Source organism: Physeter macrocephalus, chromosome 15 (genome assembly GCF_002837175.3).
Source record: "Physeter macrocephalus isolate SW-GA chromosome 15, ASM283717v5, whole genome shotgun sequence".
Classification (NCBI taxonomy): domain Eukaryota; kingdom Metazoa; phylum Chordata; class Mammalia; order Artiodactyla; family Physeteridae; genus Physeter; species Physeter macrocephalus.
The window spans coordinates 232536-252110 of NC_041228.1; the positions used below are offsets into that span (position 1 = coordinate 232536).

Below are 19575 nucleotides of genomic sequence, written 5' to 3' on the forward strand. Positions count from 1 at the left end.
TTCGTTGAAAGACAAAACCCACTAAAGCTCACTCAAAAAAATGCATGCCCAGATGGCTTCACTGGTGTATTCTACCAAACATTTGAGGAAGAAATAATAGCAATTCTGCACAGACTCTCCCAGAAAATTGAGAGGAGGGAATATTTCTCAAATCATTTTATTTTGCCAGTATTATCTTGATACCAAAACCAGACAGACATCACCAGAAGAATAATGTACAGACTAATCTTCCATATGAACATAGACGCAGATATTCTTAACAAAATTTTATTTTTGTTGGGCTTCCCTGGTGGCGCAGTGGTTGAGAGTCCGCCTGCCGATGCAGGGGACACGGGTTTGTGCCCCGTTCCGGGAGGATCCCACGTGCCGCGGAGCGCCTGGGCCCGTGAGCCATGGCCGCTGGGCCTGCGCGCGTCCGGAGCCTGTGCTCCGCGGTGGGAGGGGCCACAACAGTGAGAGGCCCGCGTACTGCAAAACAAAACAAAACAAAAAAAACAGGAAAATTTTATTTTGTTAACAATATATAATATATACAATATATATACGTGATACAACAATATATAAAAGTGATAATATATCCTGACCAATTGGGATTTGTCCAAGGAATACAGGGTTGGTTTAACGTTAGAAAGTTAATCAATGGAATTCAACTATTCTGAAACCAAAAAAGAAAAATCATGTGATCATTTCAATAGACATGGTAAAAACGATTTACAAAATCCAACATCCATTTCTGATTTTTAAAAAGCTCTGCAAAGTAGGAATTCAAGGAAATTTCTTCAACCCAACACAGGCCATTTATGAAACATCTGCAGTTAACATCATACTTTTTAAAAAATAAATTAATAAGTTTTATTTTTGGCTGCGTTGGGTCATCATTGCTGCACGTGGGCTTTTCTCTAGTTGCGGCGAGCGGGGGCTACTCTTCGTTGCTGTGTGCGGGCGTCTCATTGTGGTGGCTTCTCGTTGTGGAGCACGGGCTCTAGGCGTGCGGGCTTCAGTAGTTGTGGCGCACGGTCTCTAGAGCACAGGCTCAGTAGTTGTGGCGCGTGGGCTTAGCTGCTCCGCGGCATGTGGGATCTTCCCGGACCAGGGCTAGAACCCGTGTCCTCTGCGTTGGCAGGCGGATTCTTAATCACTGTGCCACCAGGGAAGTCTAACATCATACTTAAGTGAGACACTGTCTGCTTCCCCTGAGATCAGGAATGAGGCAACTGTGTCTGCTCCTACCGATCCTAGTCAGCATCTTAGCGGAGGTTCTAGCCAGGGCAGGGAAGGAAGAACAAGAAAATGATCCATATTGCAAAGGAAGAAGTAAAATTTGTCTGTGTTCACCATTGACATGATCATCTATGCAGAAGTTCTAATGAAATTTTTGAAAGGGAGGGCACAATTAGAGCTAATGAGTGAGTTTAGCAAGGTTACCAATATGCAAAACCAAATGATATACTTCTGTACTAGTAACGAACAATTGGAAATTGTTTTATATTTTGTTAGTGTCAAAAATATGAAATACAGGTAAATTTGACTAAATATGTACAAGATCTCTGCACTAAAAATCCCTACAAAACATTGCTGAGAGAAACTAGTAACTAATGGAGAGATATGCCCTGTTCACAGATTTGAAGACTCAGAATTGTTACGATGTTAGTTTTCTTCATGTTGACGGGTAGAGTCAATGCAACTGCAAGCAAAATCATAGCAGCCTATTCTGGAGAAACTGAGAAGCTGATTCTGAAATTCATATGGAAATGCAGAGGACCTAGAATAATTAAAACAACTTCAAAAATGAAGAGCAAAGTTGAAGGGCCAACACTACCTGATTTCAGACCCAGGGCGTTTGGGTCGCCATGATGAGGTGTCTATCCCAGATTGGAGAAGGCTTTCTGGAGGAGGTGATGCCTTAGCTGGCACTGAAATGAGGAGGGCAGCCAGATGCACTGGAGGTGGTAGCCTTGCTGCTCTGGACCAGCCGGGAAGGATGGCAGATGAGTGGAAGGAGGTGCACAGGTTGAAGACATTGGTTTGAGTTGCTCTCAGGTTATGGTAGGTACCTTTTACTTTTTCCAAAAGTTCACTAACAGTGCTGTTTTAATTTTTTTTTTGTTTAATGTTGAAGCCATACAAGAAGGTCACCTGTTTGTTTTGGGGTTTTTTTGCGGTACGCGGGCCTCTCACTGCTGTGGCCTCTCCCGTTGCGGAGCACGGGCTCCAGACGTGCAGGCTCAGCGGCCATGGCTCACGGGCCCAGCCACTCCGCGGCATGTGGGATCTTCCCGGACCGGGGCACGAACCCGTGTCCCCTGCATCGGCAGGCGGACTCCCAACCACTGCACCACCAGGGAAGCCCTCACCTGTTTTCTCTTAGACAATTAGAAAGACTTGTTTCATTTTTTAAAAATGGCATTCCTGGCAGTCTTAAGCATTCCTGGTAGTTGTGTGGACATTCCAGTGGTAGGAAGGAGGCAGCTGGGAGCCTGTTCTCCAGCCCGGGAACTGAGTGGAGTCGGATGAGACATGGGGTGTCACAGTCCTTCTGGGCCTTAGAGAAAGTGTCTGATTGGCCTGCAGCGTCCCTTGCCCCTGGGCCCCTGGCTGGCTGTGTCGCCACCTCGTGCCCTGAACCTGTTTTAGCCCTGCTTGGTCCGCACAGACAGGAGCTGTGGACCGGCCTCCTCCCGAGAGGGCCTCGTCCCGGCGGCGGCTGGGACGAGGACAGGGAGTGGCGCGGGCAACCCCTGCGATGCTGCCACTCCCCCTCCTTCAGACGCTTTGCTGAAGTGAGGCTTGTGTACAAAACGGTGTGAAAGCGATGGCGTGGAACTCCGGGAGCTTTTTTTTTAATTTTTATTTATTTATTTTTGGCTGCATCGGGTCTTAGTTGCGGCACGCGGGATCTTTCGTTGCGGCGCACAGGCTTCTCTCTTCTCTAGTTGTGGCATGCAGGTTTTTCTCTTCTCTAGTTGTGGCACGCGGGCTCCAGGGCATGTGGGCTCTGTACTTGTGGCGCGTGGGTTCCAGAGTGCGTGGGCTCTGTAGTTTGCAGCATGCAGGCTCTCTAGTTGAGGTGTGCAAGCTTAGTGGCCCCATGGCATGTGGGATCTTAGTTCCCTGACCAGGAATCGAACCTGCATCCCCTGCATTGGAAGGCGGATTCTTTACCACTGGACCACCAGGGAAGTCCCTCTGAGAGCTTTTATAAACCAACACATGCTCAACGGTGGCCCTGCCCCTTGGGCCCACCTGTCACTACCCGGCATAGAGGCGGCTGCTTCTGATGCATGCCCGCAGAGGCTCGTGTGCCTGATGTTGAACTTATGTAAGGGAATCGCTGGTGACTCCAGTGTGTCAGGCTCCTGTCTCTCAGCCCCCGGGAGCCACACCCAGGTTGTCGGGGGCAACTCCCGTGTACCATTTCTGCTGTGATGGACGTTTGGCAGTTTCCCGTTGCGGCTGCTGGGAATGCCATGTGCAGGTCTTGGTGAGCGGCTATGTGGCCTCTGCTGGCCCCTGTCGCTGGAAGTGGCAGCCCTGGATGACAGGGCCTCGGGGTACGTGCAGTCTAGGAGGTGCTGCCAACCCGGTTGGAGGGTGTTAACCTGCGTCCTGCAGCCGGTGAGCCTCCACACTCTTGCCAGCGTGGGATAGGTTTTCTTTTCCATTCTGGTGGGCATGCTAGTGTCCCATTATGCTTTTTTTTTTTTTTTTTTTTTTTGCGGTATGTGGGCCTCTCACTGTTGTGGCCTCTCCCATTGCGGAGCACAGGCTCCGGACGCGCAGGCTCAGTGGCCATGGCTCACGGGCCCAGCCGCTCCGCGGCATGTGGGATCTTCCCCGACCGGGGCGCGAACCCGTGTCCCCTGCAGCGGCAGGCGGACTCTCAAGCGCTGCGCCACCAGGGAAGCCCCCATTATGCTTTTAATTAGCATTTCCCGATGACTGATGGGGGGGGTGCACTTCTGTGTGTTTATTAGTCGTTTAGGTTTGTGTTGTTGTTACGTGTGCTTTCAAGTCTTTTGTCCTTTTTTCTATTGATTATGTTTTTTTCTTATTTATTTCTAGGAATCTTCTATATGTTCTGGAAATAGTCCTTTGTCAGATCAGATAATGTACACACATTTATGTAATGCATTACACATATTCCATGCATCAAATATCTCCTACCCTGGATTTGTCTTTTTTCTTGTAATGGAAAAAATTTATTTTTAAAAATTTTATCGAAGTATAGTTGATTTACAATGTTGTGTTAATTTCTGCTGTACAGCAGTGATTCAGTTATACATATATATATTCTTTTTTCATATTCTTTTCCATTACGGTTTATCACAGGATACTGAATATAGTTCCCTGTGCTGCACAGCAGGACCTTGTTGTTTATCCATTCATTATATACTAGTTTGCATCTGCGAATCCCAAACTCCCAGTCCTTCCCTCCCCCACCCCACCCCCTTTGCCAACACAAGTCTGTTCTCTATGTCTGCGAGTCTGTTTCTGTTTTGTAAATAAGTTCATTTGTGTCGTATTTTAGATTCCACATACAAGTAATATCATATGGTATTTGTCTTACTCTTTCTGACTTACTTCGCTTAGTATGAAAACCTCTAGGTCTATCCATGTTGCTGCAAATGGCATTATTTCATTCTTTTTTATGGCTGAGTAATATTCATAATGGTAAAAATTTATAAGCAGAGGTTCTTAATATTATAGTCCAATTTGTTAATGTTTCTTTTGTGGTTAGTGGCTTTTTGTGTCTGATTATGTGCACCTACTCTCAAACCACAAAGATTTTCTTCTACATTTTTTCTAAAAGTCTTACTGTCTTACTTTTAATGTTCAGAACATCGGTTTACCTAGAATTGAGTTTAATGTATTGGATGAGGTAGGGGTCAAGGTTCATTGTTTCCCATGTGTAAATCGTGTCAATGCAGCACCGTGTTTGAACAGCCCCCTCTGTCCTAAATCTGGGGGCCTTGCGTGTGCATAGGTCGCCCTTGAGTGTTGCCCAGTCGAGGGCGTGCCGCGTGCCCCTCACTTGTGGACACGATAGCTCCAGGTGGGTAGGGCTGTCCCTGTTTACCAGGCAAGAACACAGCTCTCAGAGGGGGCAGGCAGCTTGCCTAGGGCCAGCTGGCGAGGGGGTCTGCATGCCCTCCGCGGGGGCTGGGCAGGGGCCGGATCCCGGCTGGGGTTCAGGGTCGGGCGCAGGAAGCTCAGAAACCAGCTCAGGCACGAGTGTGCCTCGTTCTCGCCGGCGACCCGGGCCATGAGGGGCTAGGCTGGGAGTTACTGGTTCCCCAAACCCAAAGGCGTAATAATGTGGCTTCTGCTCTCAGGGAGGTGCCTTCCCGGCTGATGCTGAGGGCGTCCCACTGACCTGCTGACATCCGTCCACCTGGGTCCTCAGGAAGAGGCTGCGATGTCCCAGACACAGGACTACGAATGCGAGAGCCGTCATGCCGGCCTGCAGGAGTCTCGGATTTCAGGATCTAGCACGAGGTAAGGAGGCTGACTTACCGGGGGCCAGCGGAGCAGGAGGCTTTTCCTCGGCTTGTCAGTGCTGTCCTGCCTGCTTACGCGGCCTGGCCCCACTCTCCTCCACGAGGCGCTGTGTGCTGCTTTCTGAATCTGGCATCCCCGGGGGGCCCCACCTCCAGTCGCCAACGGGCTGCAGAGCAGGGAGGGCTTCTCCTCGGGCAGTGGACACCCTGCCAGCCCTCAGCTGGGTCCAGCCCCTTAGGCGCCCTCTGGGCATCCACGCCGAGGCAGGCGGCCACAGGTGATCGCTTGCATTTTTCTAATTTATGGCTTTATTTGGGAATAATTCCACAAGTTGCACGAACAGGAAGAGTGCTCTGAGCGTCAGGTCCCCTTACCCAGATTCATGCTCTGTGCCGCCGCGCGGCCGCTGCTCCTTCCACAAACAGCACTGTTCGGAGTCTTCTTGGGGGGCGCGCACATCCGGCCTCGTGTTTGCTCACATCTCCCAGGACAGGAGGCGCCGTGCGTAAATCTGTGCGATGGGAGGCACCCGCCTCCTGTGCCGCCTGGTCCGGCTTTGGCCGCTGGCTCCTTGCCGTGCTTCCTGGCGTTTCCGGCCCCTCCAGCACCGCCTACCCCGAGTCTGCTGCACGTCCCCTTTGTGTTTTGTAACCTGGAAGAGTCCCACTTCCTTTCTCTGCCTTTTGCGACATAGACACTTGTTCAGGGAAGCCGCCCTTGTTAAGATAGAGCCCTCGGTTTGGTTTCTCTGATGACTTCTGAGCAGAGTGTGTGCTTCTGCAGTTCACGGCCACCTGCTGCCCACCTGCTGCCGTGCTCCTCGCCAGCTGCGGGGCTTCCACCGTTTCTTCCTTGACCTGGGCCTTCCCGGGGTGGGTGCGGAGCTGGACGGCTTCCCAGCCCCGGCGCCCGGTCCACAGCGGCCGGCCGGTGCCCCCCGCCCCCCGGAGCTAGAGCCCCTCCTCCCCATTGCTGTGCTCTCTTGTGGGTCCCTCTCAGTGTGGGATCACAGATCCGTTCTGTTTTACGTGGTTTCTCCTGCATCCGCGCTTAATGACTTGGTGCTCTGCTGTACCAGGTGGGCCGGTGAGACTCCTCCAGGCTGGCCCCTGTGATTCCTGGTGGCTTCCCCGGGCGCCAGGTGCATCCTGTGCTGCCTCCCCCCAACCCGCCGTCAGCTGTTTCTCTGAGGGGCCCTGTTCCCCAAGGGAAGACTAAGGTCTAAGGACCAGCGCGTGTGCTCGTGGCTCCTGCGATACGTGTGTTCCTTGACCCTTTAAGCAGAGGAACTAGGGACGCTGAGTCCGCGTGGACGTCTCCAGTCCCGGGCCTCTTCTGGGGCGCTTTCTTGCCACTCCTGTACCACAGTCCTGCCCTCCTCCAGGAGGGCCCTGTTTCCAAGAGCCTCAGTGCAGTGACTCATTTGTGCGACTGATAATATGTCCAAGATGGTTTCAAAGTCGCTTGCCCGTTCTGCTACAGAGGGTGTGCGTGTGTGTGTGTGTGCACGCGTGTGTGTGCGCGTGTGTGTGTGCGCGCGTGTGTGTGCGTGCGTGCGCGTGCGTACTAAGTGATCGGGGGGCTCATCGCCCTGCAGGACTGTGCCTTCTCTCCTCCCCACCCTGAGCACGTCAAAGAGTAGGGATGAGGTCCTCAGAGAAGGTTCTCTGAGGTCCTCAGAGAAGAGCTGCCCCCTCAACCCTCTGCCAAAGCCCACCCGTGCTCCCAAGTGAAACACTGGGCCTGCGGCAGAGGGCAAGGAGCAGGGTGCCTCCCCTTCTCTCCGAACCCCTGGAAGCTCCTGACCATCCCAGTGGTGGTGAGGACCAGGCCCATCACAGAGTCCAGGAACAGTGGACACGGTGCATCCACACTGCAGAGCAGTCCATGGTACTTAAAATATTGTTGTTTGTTGAAACTTGGAAGCAGAATAAAAAATGCTACTTGTCAGCTGGAGCACACCCTGATATCGAACACATCGGCATTATAATTGCCTTGTTCTGAATAGCTTTAATTTACACTCTTAAAAAAAAAAGGCCTTATGTGGATGGAAGCCCTCTCCTTGGGGTGGGGGGTGCTTGGGGGGCCTCTGGGGGGAACCATCTCCGCTTTTGACTGGGGCATCACAGTGATGGTGGAGTCCGCTTCTGCTGCAGGTGGACAGGTGGTGGTGGCCTGCAGTGGCTGCTGCTGAGAGCAGCCAGGGCATCCTGTAGGGACCTGGCCCCTGGCTGGGAGGAGTGTGGGCAGTGCGTGTGGTCCAGGCCCTCTGAGGACAGGGAGCCAGAACCCAGGGCATCCCTAATGTGGGGCCAGCTGGAAGGTCCCCACCACTCCCAGGGCTGGGCCCTAATGAGCATGTAGAAAATCAGAGGTGGATGGAATTTAGGTATGCGTCGGTTTTATAAGTGACAAGATTTCTTGCTTTTGAGGCTGGCCGATATGAGGACGGGTCTGGTGCTGGATGAGCCATTCTGCAGGCACGGGACGCAGGGCGGGTGGCCCGATGGGCAGAATATTCGCACCCTAACGCTGCCGTCCCTCTCCCCAGGCTGGAGTGGGTGGAGATCATCGAGCCGCGCACGCGCGAGCGCATGTACGCCAACCTGGTCACGGGCGAGTGCGTGTGGGACCCGCCGGCCGGCGTGCGCATCAAGCGCACCAGCGAGAACCAGTGGTGGGAGCTCTTCGACCCCAACACGTCACGCTTCTACTACTATAACGCCACCACCCAGCGCACGGTGTGGCACCGGCCGCAGGACTGCGACATCATCCCCCTGGCCAAGCTGCAGACCCTGAAGCAGAACACCGAGTCCCCCCGAGCCTCGGCTGAGAACAGCCCTGGGAGAGGCAGCAGCGTCAGCCATGACGGCAGCACCAGCTCGTCCCTGGAGCCCGAGCTGGATGCCGGCGACAAGGTGCAGGAGACTGTGGGGCGAGCCAGCCGGCAGGCCGTGCTCGGGGCGGTGAAGGAGGAGAGCGGCAGGTGAGGCCGGGCCGGACGCGAGGGGTGCAGGGGCCGCGGGGGCCGCAGCAGCCCGCCTCCTCGGGGTGGGACCCTGTGCAGGGAGGAAGGGCCGCGCTCCCCTGCCCCCGCCGGGGCGGAGCCCGGCAGCGAGGGCTGCTCAGCTCTGCTCTCTGGACCTGCCTGCCTGGGGCTGGGGGCTTCCTGGCTCCTTGTGAAATTGCTTGGTTCTTTCCGCCGGGGGAAGTGCGAGCGTGGCTTCGGGACCCCAGAGCCGGCCCCGCAGAGTACGTGTGAGGAGGGGGTGCCTTCCCCAGGCAGACCAGCCTGTCGTTCTCGGGACGCAGATCCGTGGGGATCCGTACCACCTGGCACCGAGCACCCCTGCCCAAGCTTGACAGATCTCGCCAGCATCCTGGGAGGGAGGTGAGGGGTCAGCCCCGTTTTACAAAGGAAGGACTGAGGTGGTCGGCAGTGAGGCAGAGCCCAGGAAGTGTCGGCCCTGTCCAGCGGCCGCCGTGGCTGTATGCAGAGGTGACTCTTTTCCCTCCTGGACTGGCGAACAGTGAGGGCTCACACCTCCTGCTGGCCTCGCACATCTGGACGTCTCCCCCCAGCTCTGGTGGCCCACCCCAAGTGCCCATTCCCCAGAGGCTGCACCCTGAGTGCCTGTACCCCAGAGTTGGCACTCAGCAGACCCTGTCCCAGACACCAGAGTCGACCCCAGGGCCCAGCACTCAAGGGACCAAGTCCAGAAGGAATGGCCGGATGACATGTGCCCTGGAGAAAACCAAACAGACTGGAAGTTACCAGAAAGAAGCCAGGGAGGATCTGCAGTTGGAGGCTGGGCAGGGACAGGGTGGCGGGAAAGGGGCTGGGCAGGCTGGGTTTCCACTTCGGGACAGTGGAAACCACAAAGCAGTCGAAAGCCGACTTACACGGTGGGTCCATTTGCTCCTTGGAGAATGACGTGCCAGGCTAGGGACGGTGGCATCGCGCGCCGAGGGTGCGGGGGGGCAGACAGGCAGAGTTGGATGCGCTGGGACTCGAGACTGGCTGTGCCGCTCCTGCACAGCATGGGGAGCTGGACACGCCGTGGGGCAGGTCAGCGAGGGTGCTGGACACACGCTGGGTTCGGGCCAGAGCCTGAGGCCTGGGCAGGTGGGCCTGAGCGGGCTGAAGGGCCGTTTGGGAGCTGTCCTCAGGAGCCAGAGCCCGGGATGAGCCCCAAGGAGGAAGCAAACGGGTGAGCTTTAAAAGCAGCCTTCCGCCCTCCTGGTGTCCTCATGGAGCTCAGGCTGGCTGCTTCCTCCTGTCCAGCAGATCTGACAGCCTTTGGGCTCAGATACCCTCCCGTTTGCCTTGGGTTGTGATGGGTGCTGGCTCGTCCTTGCAGTCAGGTGAAGGGACTGGACTCTTTAGGATTCTGTTGACCAACGTGTCTAGCACCCATGCCCGCTATCTGTGGGTGGGAGTGTCTTCTTTCCAAAAGTGTCCTGGATGCAGCGTGGTGACTCGGATCATGGGGTCGGCTTGGGATCAGGTTCCCACCAGAAGCCCTGTTCGGACATGGATTAGAATTGTGTCGGATTTCTGGGGAGTAGGCACCTTGATCATGTCACCTTATCCCATAGATAAAGGTGGTGCATTTTACACTGTTTTCCACAAAGGACTTGCATATTTTTTTAAGGTTTATTTTTAGGTACCATATAAAGTCATATGATCGTTACTGGTATACAGACATGAATTTTTATTTGTCAGTCCTGTTTTTACACTTTTGTTGAGCTCTCGTTAGTTTCAGTAGAGTTCACCATCTGTCTCCTGGGTTGCCTGTGACACTGGCCAGCTGTCCCAAGCTGGTCAGCACTTTCACAATGAGGATGAACCAGGGAGGGCTTGTCCCTATGCTCAGGCTGCTGGCCTGCTGGCCGTGTAACACTGTCCATCGGGCTGCGGCATCCCTTTCTGTTATTGGGCTTTTTAGCATGAATGGATGCGGAACCTTATCCAGTACATTTTCTTGGTCTATTGTGGGTTGAATTTTGTCCCCCAAAAGATATGCTGAAGTCCTAATTCTCAGCACCTGTGAATGTGGCCTCATTGAGAAATAGGGCTGCTGCAGACATCATTAGTTAAGCTGAGATGGGGCCACCCTGGAGTGGGCAGGGCCCTAGTCCCACAGGACTGGCATCCTTGCAAGAAGACAGATGCACAGGACAATACCCTGACGTCCGAGGCAGAGGCTGGAGCCCTGGGGCCACAAGCCGAGGGACACCAAGGATGGCTGGCCGCACCGGAAGCTGGATGGGGGCCTGAACAGACTCCCTCCAAGCATCCAGGAGGAGCCGGCACTGTTGGCACCTCGATCCTGGGCTTCCAGCCTCCAGGACTGTGAGAGAATGTCTGTTCTTCTAAGATGCCCACTTTGTGGTGCTGGTTCCAGCAGCCCCAGGCGCTACTACAATCAACATTTTTAAACAATCATCTATTTCATGTGTTCCTGGGATACTCTGTGTAATTTTTAAAATAGATTCAGGTTGCGAATATTTTATTTAGGATTTTTTTTCCATGTTGATAAGTGAAAATGGCCTATACTTTTCTCCTTGTTCTGTGTGTCCTGGTTTTTTATCAACAGTGGGAGTGTTTCCTCTGAAACATTGTCTGTTCCTAGAGTGCCTGGCAAAGAGCACTTGCTCACCAGCCAGGCCTGTGATCTGTGTGGATGGAGTTTTGACTACTGATTCCTTTTCTTTACTGCTTGCAGGAATGTTCAGGCGTTTTACTGCCTGAAATCCTATTTTATGGAGGCCTGCTGATCTAAGTCACAGACACATTGGCATAGGCTGCCCTGGTGCCCCTTCCTTCGTGGACGTTTGTCCACACAGGCTCTTTGCTCCTGCTGCTGTGCCTTGCGCAGGTTCCTGGAGGATTTCCACGTGCTCAGTCTTCTCAGAGAACCCGCTCCAGCGCTCAAGAGCCTCTTTTGTATCACTGCTCTTCTATTTATTGGACGTTTTTTTCTCAGTCTTTTACTAACTTATTGTTGGAAACTTAACTCATCTGTTTTCACTGTTTCTTCTGAAATGAACTTTTGAAGTGATGCTTCCCTCAGCATACTACTTAAGTTTTATTACACAACTCTTGGTATGTAGAATTTTCATTGTTCAATTTTAAATATTTTCTGTTTTTAATTATGATTGCTTTTTTGACTCATTTGTAATTTAGAAATGTCTTAATTTCCAAAACTGTAGGTTACTCTCCATTCTTGTTCTTGATTGTGAACTTTATTTCATTTTGGCCAGAAAGCATGATTTTTTTTTTGAGACTTGCTTTGTAGCCTAAATCCTGAATTTTTATAAATGATTTCAGGACTACTTCAAAAATTTCTGTTCTCTGTTAGGTCTAGGGTTCTCTGTGTGTTTGTTAGGTCAGATCTGTTAATTGTGTCAATTGAGTTTCTTACTAATTTTTTGTTTACCTGATCTATTGATTCTGAGAGGTAAAGTCTCCCCAGACGGTGGAATTGGTCTGTCCCTCCTTCCTGTCTCGCATTGCTGCTGCCTGTGTGTGGAAGTTGTGGATCGGCTGCACATAGATTTGCAGTTAGGTGTCCTGATGCGTTTTTCCTTTGTCGTTACGTTGTTTACCTGCTGATGTTTTTTGCCTTGAAGTGTGCTTTGGAAGTAGCGTCGGCCAGTTTCTCCGTGGTTAGTATTTGCCTCTGAACCTCTGAACGGCAGTCCTTTCCCATGTGCTTTAGGTGTGTTTCTCCTCAGTAACCTGTAGGGTTAGGGTCATGCTTCACCCATTCCAGCACCTGTCCTTGATCTGGCGGGATGGTTGCGGGGGTGCTTCCTGGGGATCCCTGATGCGGCGAGAGGATGTGGTTTACCATCCTCGTGTCCTCCAGGCCCAGGCTCTTCCTGTCACCCTTCTTCCTGCGTCGTCCGCAAACTGCTCCATGCGTGCGTCCGCCGCCCAGTGTGTTCCTGTGCACGAGGGGCTGTGGGCTGTGCTCCCCGCCGCAGGACGCTGCTCTTAAGCTGCGCGCACCCTGCAGCCCGGGGCAGCCCTGCACCTCCTCCTCTGTGCCCGGGGCCTGGGTGGGAGCGTTTGGGGTGAGTGACCGGCAGGGCGGCCCTGGACCGGGCTTACCCAGCAGATCTGGTCAGGCAGAATCTCGCAGATGTGAATTGGCTGCTTCTGCCTTTTGCACACTTTCTTCTGGAGCTGCTGGCTGACTGTTCAGTTTGCAGGAGCCCTCATGGACCCCAGGGCTCAGCTCCTCACCAGTGCCCCCGGCGTGCCTGCTGACTGGTCCCTGGTGTCCTTGATTTTGACGCAACCAAATTTGCCATTATTTTCGCCTTATGGTTTGTTTTCTTTTTCTTTTTTTTAATAATAAATTTGTTTATTTATTTTTGGCTGCGTTGGGTCTTCGTTGCTGTGCACGGGTTTCTCAAGTTGCGGCGAGGTGAGCGGGGGCTCCTCTTTGTTGCGGTGCGTGGGCTTCTCGCTGCAGTGGCTTCTCTTGTTGCGGAGCACGGGCTCCAGGCGCGCAGGCTTCAGTAGTTGCGGTGTGCAGGCTCAGTAGTTGTGGCTCGCGGGCTCTAGAGCGCAGGCTCAGTAGTTGTGGTGCACGGGCTTAGTTGCTCCGCGGCATGTGGGATCTTCCCGGACCAGGGCTCAAACCCGTGTCCCCTGCATTGGCAGGCGGATTGTTAACCACTGCGCCACCAGGGAAGCCTGTGGTTTGTTTTTAATGTTTTGCTTAGAAAGTTCTTTCTTGGCCTAGGCCCAGAGGTATTCGCTTATATGTCTTGTGTTAACTTTATAGTTTTCTCTTGCACGTGGAGGCCTAGGTCTGCCTGGTGCCACCTTCGTGTGTGGCCAGAAGGATCCTCGTTCCGTCTCCTCCCCGACCCACCTGCGCCACACGCCACCTTCTCTCCCTGCAGCGCCGTCAGTCTACTCTTTCGGCACCACCCAAGCCTCGTGTATGCTAGGAAGCAGCCCTGTCTCCTCTTTGTATTTAAGAGCATCTTAGCTAGTTGTGGGCTTTTCTTCTATCATTTAAGTCCTAGAGTTCAGATTCCTCAGAAAACCCAGGTGGCTATTGCATGGACTACAGTATAGTGTAAACATAACTTTTGTTTGCACTGAGATACCAGAACGTTCATGTGACTGGCTTTATTATAGTGGTCTGGGACTAAACCTGCAGTACCTCTGAGGTTCACCAGTAGTTTGAGCTCAGAAAATATATCTGCTGCAAAACTGTGTGGGAATGGAAATCTTGCATCTTGTTTTAATTTTTGTGGCACGGGAAGGAGATGATAAAACAGCCTCTGGTATTATTTGTGATTCAGACGTTCACTGTCGTCAACATGACTCTACTGCAGTCTTGGGATCTCATATAAGTTCTGTTTGCCTTATAATCTTAGGTTGAATTCATTGAGAAACATTCTCAAATCTGAAAAAAAACCCTCATATTCAATGTTTGATGATAGTGGTCGAGGAGAGGTTTTTCTCAAACAGAAAATTTCAGTCTAGGTCGTGAGTTGTTTAAAAAACTGCAGTAAAACTTTCCCCTTTCAAGCTGTTAAACTGTTGTGTAGTAGGTCAAGTCGGGATGTTTCGCTTCTATTTCTGACAAAAATCCATGGAACTGATGACGGCAAAGTCCAGGAGAGCAGAGGAAGTTCTCAGCCGATGCTCCTGTCTCATGACTCGTGATGGGTTTGGTGTGCTCCGCAGAGCACCTGCCAGTGAAGGGTACGGTGCGCACCCTTAAACACCCACCCTGTGCGGGCCTTGTGGGTTACCAGCTGAGCCTCTTCTGACACGCATGTTTTAGCATGATCAGTTGTTAACACATCTTAGCAGATTCCACTTCAGGTTGGACTGAATTAGGTGTTTTCTCAGCTTCTTTGGCAGTAATTTCAGCTGTAGTTGCTCCACAGAGATGATTCATAGAGGCCAATTCCTCAGTCACTTCAAACTCGGTGTTGACTGCTTGAGTGAAGTAGCAGCTGCAGAGCAGCGTTGGGAGCGTGCGGCCATCAAGAGCCTGGGGACCCTCTGGTCCTTGGCTGCTGGTGCTGCTCTCACTGTCCTTGACTCTTCAAGACTCTGTCCGTGCCAAAAGGCTGATAGTCTGAAGCAGGTTTATTTTCTCTGGACACGTAACTTTAGCTGCTGCAGTCAACACAATTTAATAAACTCATCATCGGTGAACAGCCTTCCTTGCTTTCCTTGCTTGGCTAACAAATGAGCCACTCGGGAGCTTACTTGGTGTAAGGGTCTTTTTCACTTTCATTTTGTGAAGTAATTCTGCTGCGATGAGATTTCCATTTCGGGCTCTGACTGTTGTGCACATTGGGACATTGCAGTGCTTCCAGCAGGGCTGTGTGTCCTACCGACCCAGCAGCAAAGAGCCCGCATGGCCACCGCACCTGAAAGGCATAACAGTACAGGCCCACTCTCTTCATGGTGTGGCATTGTGGGTAGGCAGGGTAGTAAAAGCGTCAGTGAAATACCATGGGTCGGCCATGCGTGTGGCACTCAGGCCAATGAGGTGCAGCTGCATCGCTGGGCCTGCGCCACGCTGAGCGATGCAAGCACCTCCTGTGGTCTCTGCCGTGGCCACGCACGTCACTGTTGCAGATGAGAGAATGGGACTGTGTTCCCACGTCATGTTCCTGATGGACACTGGAATTTGAATCTCATGTAGTTTTCACATTTCACACACACAAAAATTTTAATATATAAACCATTCTTAGCTCACCTGCTATACAAAAACAGGCAGCAGGCTGGACGTGGCCCACAGGCTGTAGTTAGCTGCCCCCTGACCTGAAGGGGGGCATGCAGGCTTCCTGGCGTGGCTAGCCCTTGGGGCCTGGTGGCCTGGCCCGAGCCCCTCTGTGTCCCCCTCCTCACCACCCGCTGCGTCTCAGCACAGTGGCCTCTCCCTGTTCCCGGGCTATGCCCAGCTCGGCCCCCTTGCTGGCCCGCTTTCCTGTCCACAGCTCAGACGCACCCCCTCAGAGAGCCATCCCTGGAGCTGTTTCCGGTCTCGGCCTACAGCAGCCTGAGGTTCTGGTTCGTTCTGCAGTGGACTGCACCGGAGTGTGAGCCCTGTGGGAGCGGAAGTGTGTCTGCCTCACCTGCCTTGGGTTCCAGCCCTGGCCCAGCCGCAGCTCATCGGCCGGAGCCCCAGCTCTGAGGTGGACCTGGGCCGTAGTGGGCTGTCCCTGTAGGAGGGCGGTGGGCCTCCAGTCCGTTCAATCCGGGCCACGTTCCAGGCACCCAGGAGGGGTGGTGAGGGCACAAGAAATACTCAGCCCAGGTGAGGGGACGACTTTGTGGGCAGGCGCTGTGCCTGAGAAACTAGAAGGACGGCACCCGCGTTCTGCAAAGTGAAGCAAAGGCGTGCTGTTTTTGATGTCTCGTGTTTGTTCACGTCTCCTTTTCATTTTGCTGCGTTTCAGTTCCTCACCGTCAGGAGGTCTCCTTGAGAAGGACTATGAAATTTACCCGGATTACAGCGCGGACGGCCACCTTCTGCACTGCAGGTAGGGCCCCTGCCTCAGGCCTGGCCCTGTCTCCTGACCCGGGGGTGGTTTTCCTGGCAGCTCTTCGGTGAGCTGGAGGAGAGTCTGGCTCAGCAGGAAGCAACCAGCTGGATGTACACAGCACGCAGGGCCCTGCCCCAGCCAGTGGAACGTGAGGAGAGGTCGTCAGGGCCACCAGCACTGGGGCAAAGTGGCCCCAGGCTCGCATGGCAGCTGCCAGTCACTGCACAGTTTGGGGGGCTGTTGAGTCCGCGGTACTGGCCCCGGCCCCTGGCAGACTCCTCGGGGGCTCTTCAGCATGTGGTCTCCCTGGGACCTCCGGGCCACACATCGGAGTGCTTCCCAGGCCACGTGGGGAAGACTGGTGCCAGCCGAAGGGAAGGCAGGAGGCTCGCCTCCCTCGGCCCTGGGTTGGCATTGCAGGGCATTGGGGTTTCTGGATACGACCCTCAGGACCCTGGGCACAGCAGCCGTCGGCCTGGGCAGGGGCCATCCCTGTCAGCTCGTGTGTCCAGGCTGGAGGCAGCACCTCCCCTGCAGCCGAGCGGGGCCGGGCCGGGTGCTAGGCCCCTGGTGGCCTGGGTGCCCCCGGCACAGGCCAGCAGTATTAATGTGTATTGTGGAGGGACTTGAAGATGCGAGGGGCCTTTGGCGGTTTGCTCAGTTTAGAGATTCAGCTGGCACGTGGTGACTGGGCTCGTTGATGTGGGAAGGGATCGGAGCCTGCGTGGGGCCAGTGGTGTGGTGGTGTCCATAGGTGTGTTTTGTGGCCTCCCGCGTTCTCCTTGGTAAAGGGGTGTGGTGGCTGACGTGCAGGGCCTCACCCCCGGCTCCAGGGCAGGGCAGGGCAGGTCCCCGGACGTGTTTCTTCCCGTGCAGTGTGTCCCGCTCTTGCCGGCTGCGCGTTACGGCCCTGGGCCCTGCGGGATGCACGTGCCACCTGCTCTGTGGTGGCCCGGCACTGCCCTGGCCCTGCCGTCCCGGTGCCACCTGGGCCGGGTGTGAGAGCAGCTCCCTTGGCCAGACAGAGCGGGAAGGACAGGGAGACTGTTGAGGAGGGCGGCCGTGTGCCGGCGGCCGTGCAGCCCGGTGCGGGGCATGTCGGGGGCCTGCGGTTTGCTGGGTGGTCAGAGGACCACGTGGCTCCGGTTTTCTGACGTGGTCTCTTCTCGTTGCACGTGAGCCGCGCCCGCATCTCGGGCAGAGGCTTCCCTCCAGACCCGCGCGGCAGCCGTCCGAGCCCGCCTTCCCTGCCGCTCCCTCCGGCCGGGTTCTGGGTGCCGCACGTGGAGCAGCGCTTCCCTGAGGAGGCGTCTCCTTCTTCTTCGGAGAACTGCCGGCTGCCAACCGCCCGCCCCAGCTGAGCGGAGGCCCCGCCCGCCCGCTCCCGCACTTCCCCGGGCGGGCGTGGCAGGCTGCCTCTCCTCGTGGGCTGGAAGCCTTCTCGGGACACGGGCGTGGGGCCGTGTCTCTCGCCTAGGTGCCTAGCAGAGCCGACAGGGGATTAGGGGTCGAGAGAGAAGCACGGGACTCCTGGTCTGGGGAGCCATGAGGAGACAGAGGGGCCGGCGGGCGGGCGGGAGGCTAGAGGGGGCGCGGTGGGGGACCCCCCCGCGAGGCTGCGGGGCTGCGGGGGGCCGGCCTGTGGGGCGGGAAGTGAGGCCGCCTGCGCCGGGGCGGCTGGTTGAGGCCGGCCCTCGTTTCCCCGTAAGACAGGGAGCCCGTGACCCCGGGGCCTGCCTTGGGGATGGAGTCAGAGGCTCCTGTGCGGGTGACCTGCCCTCAGCCAGGGGTGCCGTCTGCCGGGCACCTTCCTTCCTGCTGCCCCTTTCCCGCCTCTGCCCTGACTCAATGGAAGCGCTCTGGGCCCCGGGAGTAGACTGTGCTCTGGACTCCGCCCGACAGGACACACTCTCCCACACTCCTCATCCCGCAGCCGCAGCCCCGCCCCCCTCGCCGGCAGAGGGGTGGGGTCCCTCCTGCTGAGGGGTGAAAAGATGTTAACGCTTCCCAGGCGCTGAGTGTTTCCTGTGTGCCGGTGCTGAGCTAAGGACTTTATCGCATGCGCATCTGCATCATCTGCGCATCGTGTTGTTTAATCCTCCTAGGAACTGATGAGGACACTGAGACAGAGCCGGGAGGTGATTTCCCACAGCCTGCAGCCAGGGAACAATGGCCTGGAGTTCAGCCACAGATCTCTCGTGCTCCAGAGCTGGCTCTCTGGGTCTGCTGGCCCCGGGCACACTAACTGCCACCCTCCGCTCTGCCTGCTTGCAGGCCTGGGAGGCAGGCCGGGAGCAGCCTCCGGCAACCAGGAGTGGAGCCCTGCTGCAGTCTGACTTCTCCCCTGGGTGGTGAGGTCAGGCTGCAGGGTTTGGTCCTGGTCATGCTGGAGCAGGCTGCCCGGCCCGAGGCCTCTCACTCTCACCCACTCTCACCCTGATCACACATGCTGACCCTGGTTCTCTCTAAGTCCTGCCTCACCCACGCCCAGTAGTTAGGACTCATGGTCTTATCCAGAAAGCCCCAGCCTCAGTCAGAGGACAAAGGCGGAGGACCAGACTACACAACTGGTTTCTTAAGACGCTTGGGATTTCTCCTTTCTGTAATGGTGGATTCACTTAACTGAGACCAGCCTGTACAACAAGAACAAAATAGACCAAATATTCCTGCAGGCATCTGAGGAGCCAGGACGTGTGGCCAAGGTCTGGCAGTCAGTGCAGCCCAGCACACGTGTCACCGCCTCAGGAGCCACAGAGGGGACCTTGGCAGCATTCCATGTTTCTACGGGGACTCCTGAAAGGCTACCCAAAGGCATAGGGTGAGCCATAAGTAGACCAGTCCTCGAATAGATGCCCGAATTCCAGTCACCTCAGTACCAGATGGGATTCAGGTGATCTGCCCTTATCCCAGCTGCCTGCTAGAAACAAAAGTAAACCAGAGCCTCAAATTATTTCTACAGTTTTTCATACACAGTCACCAGAATTTCAGTCTAAAATTGCCAGAACTGATTAGAAACAAAAACAGATAGTAGAAACAGACCCACCAGAGATCTATATTTTGGAGTTATCAAACACTCACTTTAATAAATATGATTCATTTGTACAAGATATTAAATGGCAGTTTTTCCAAATCAAATAATTTCATCAAGATAGATCACATTCTAGGCCATAAAACACAGCTTAACAAATTTAAAAGAAAATAAATAATACAGTATCTGCTCTTAGACCACAATGGAATTAAACTAGAAATCAGTAACAGAAAGATAGCTGGAAAACCCCCAAATACTTGCAGGTTAAACAACACACTTCTGAATAACACATGGGTCAAAGAAGAAATCTCAAGAGAAATTTTAAAATATTTTGAACTGAATAAAAATGAAAACACAACTTAAAATTTGTGGGGTGTGGGCTTCCCTGGTGGCGCAGTGGTTGAGAATCCGCCTGCTGATGCAGGGGACACGTGTTCGTGCCCCGGCCCAGGAAGATCCCACATGCCGCGGAGCGGCTTGGCCCGTGAGCCATGGCCACTGAGCCTGTG

General features: G+C 54.4%; 1 protein-coding gene across 1 annotated transcript in view; it reads left to right on the forward strand.

The window, feature by feature from the left end:
• The window catches only part of ARHGAP39 (Rho GTPase activating protein 39), a 62838-nt gene that overhangs the window by 19585 nt on the left and 23678 nt on the right, over positions 1 to 19575 (forward strand). The window contains exons 2-4 of the mRNA XM_028500460.1: positions 5334 to 5496; positions 8051 to 8485; positions 15952 to 16036. Coding sequence (XP_028356261.1) covers positions 5417 to 5496; positions 8051 to 8485; positions 15952 to 16036 — 600 coding nt within the window. The 5' untranslated portion in view covers positions 5334 to 5416. The remainder of the gene's footprint in view (positions 1 to 5333; positions 5497 to 8050; positions 8486 to 15951; positions 16037 to 19575) is intronic.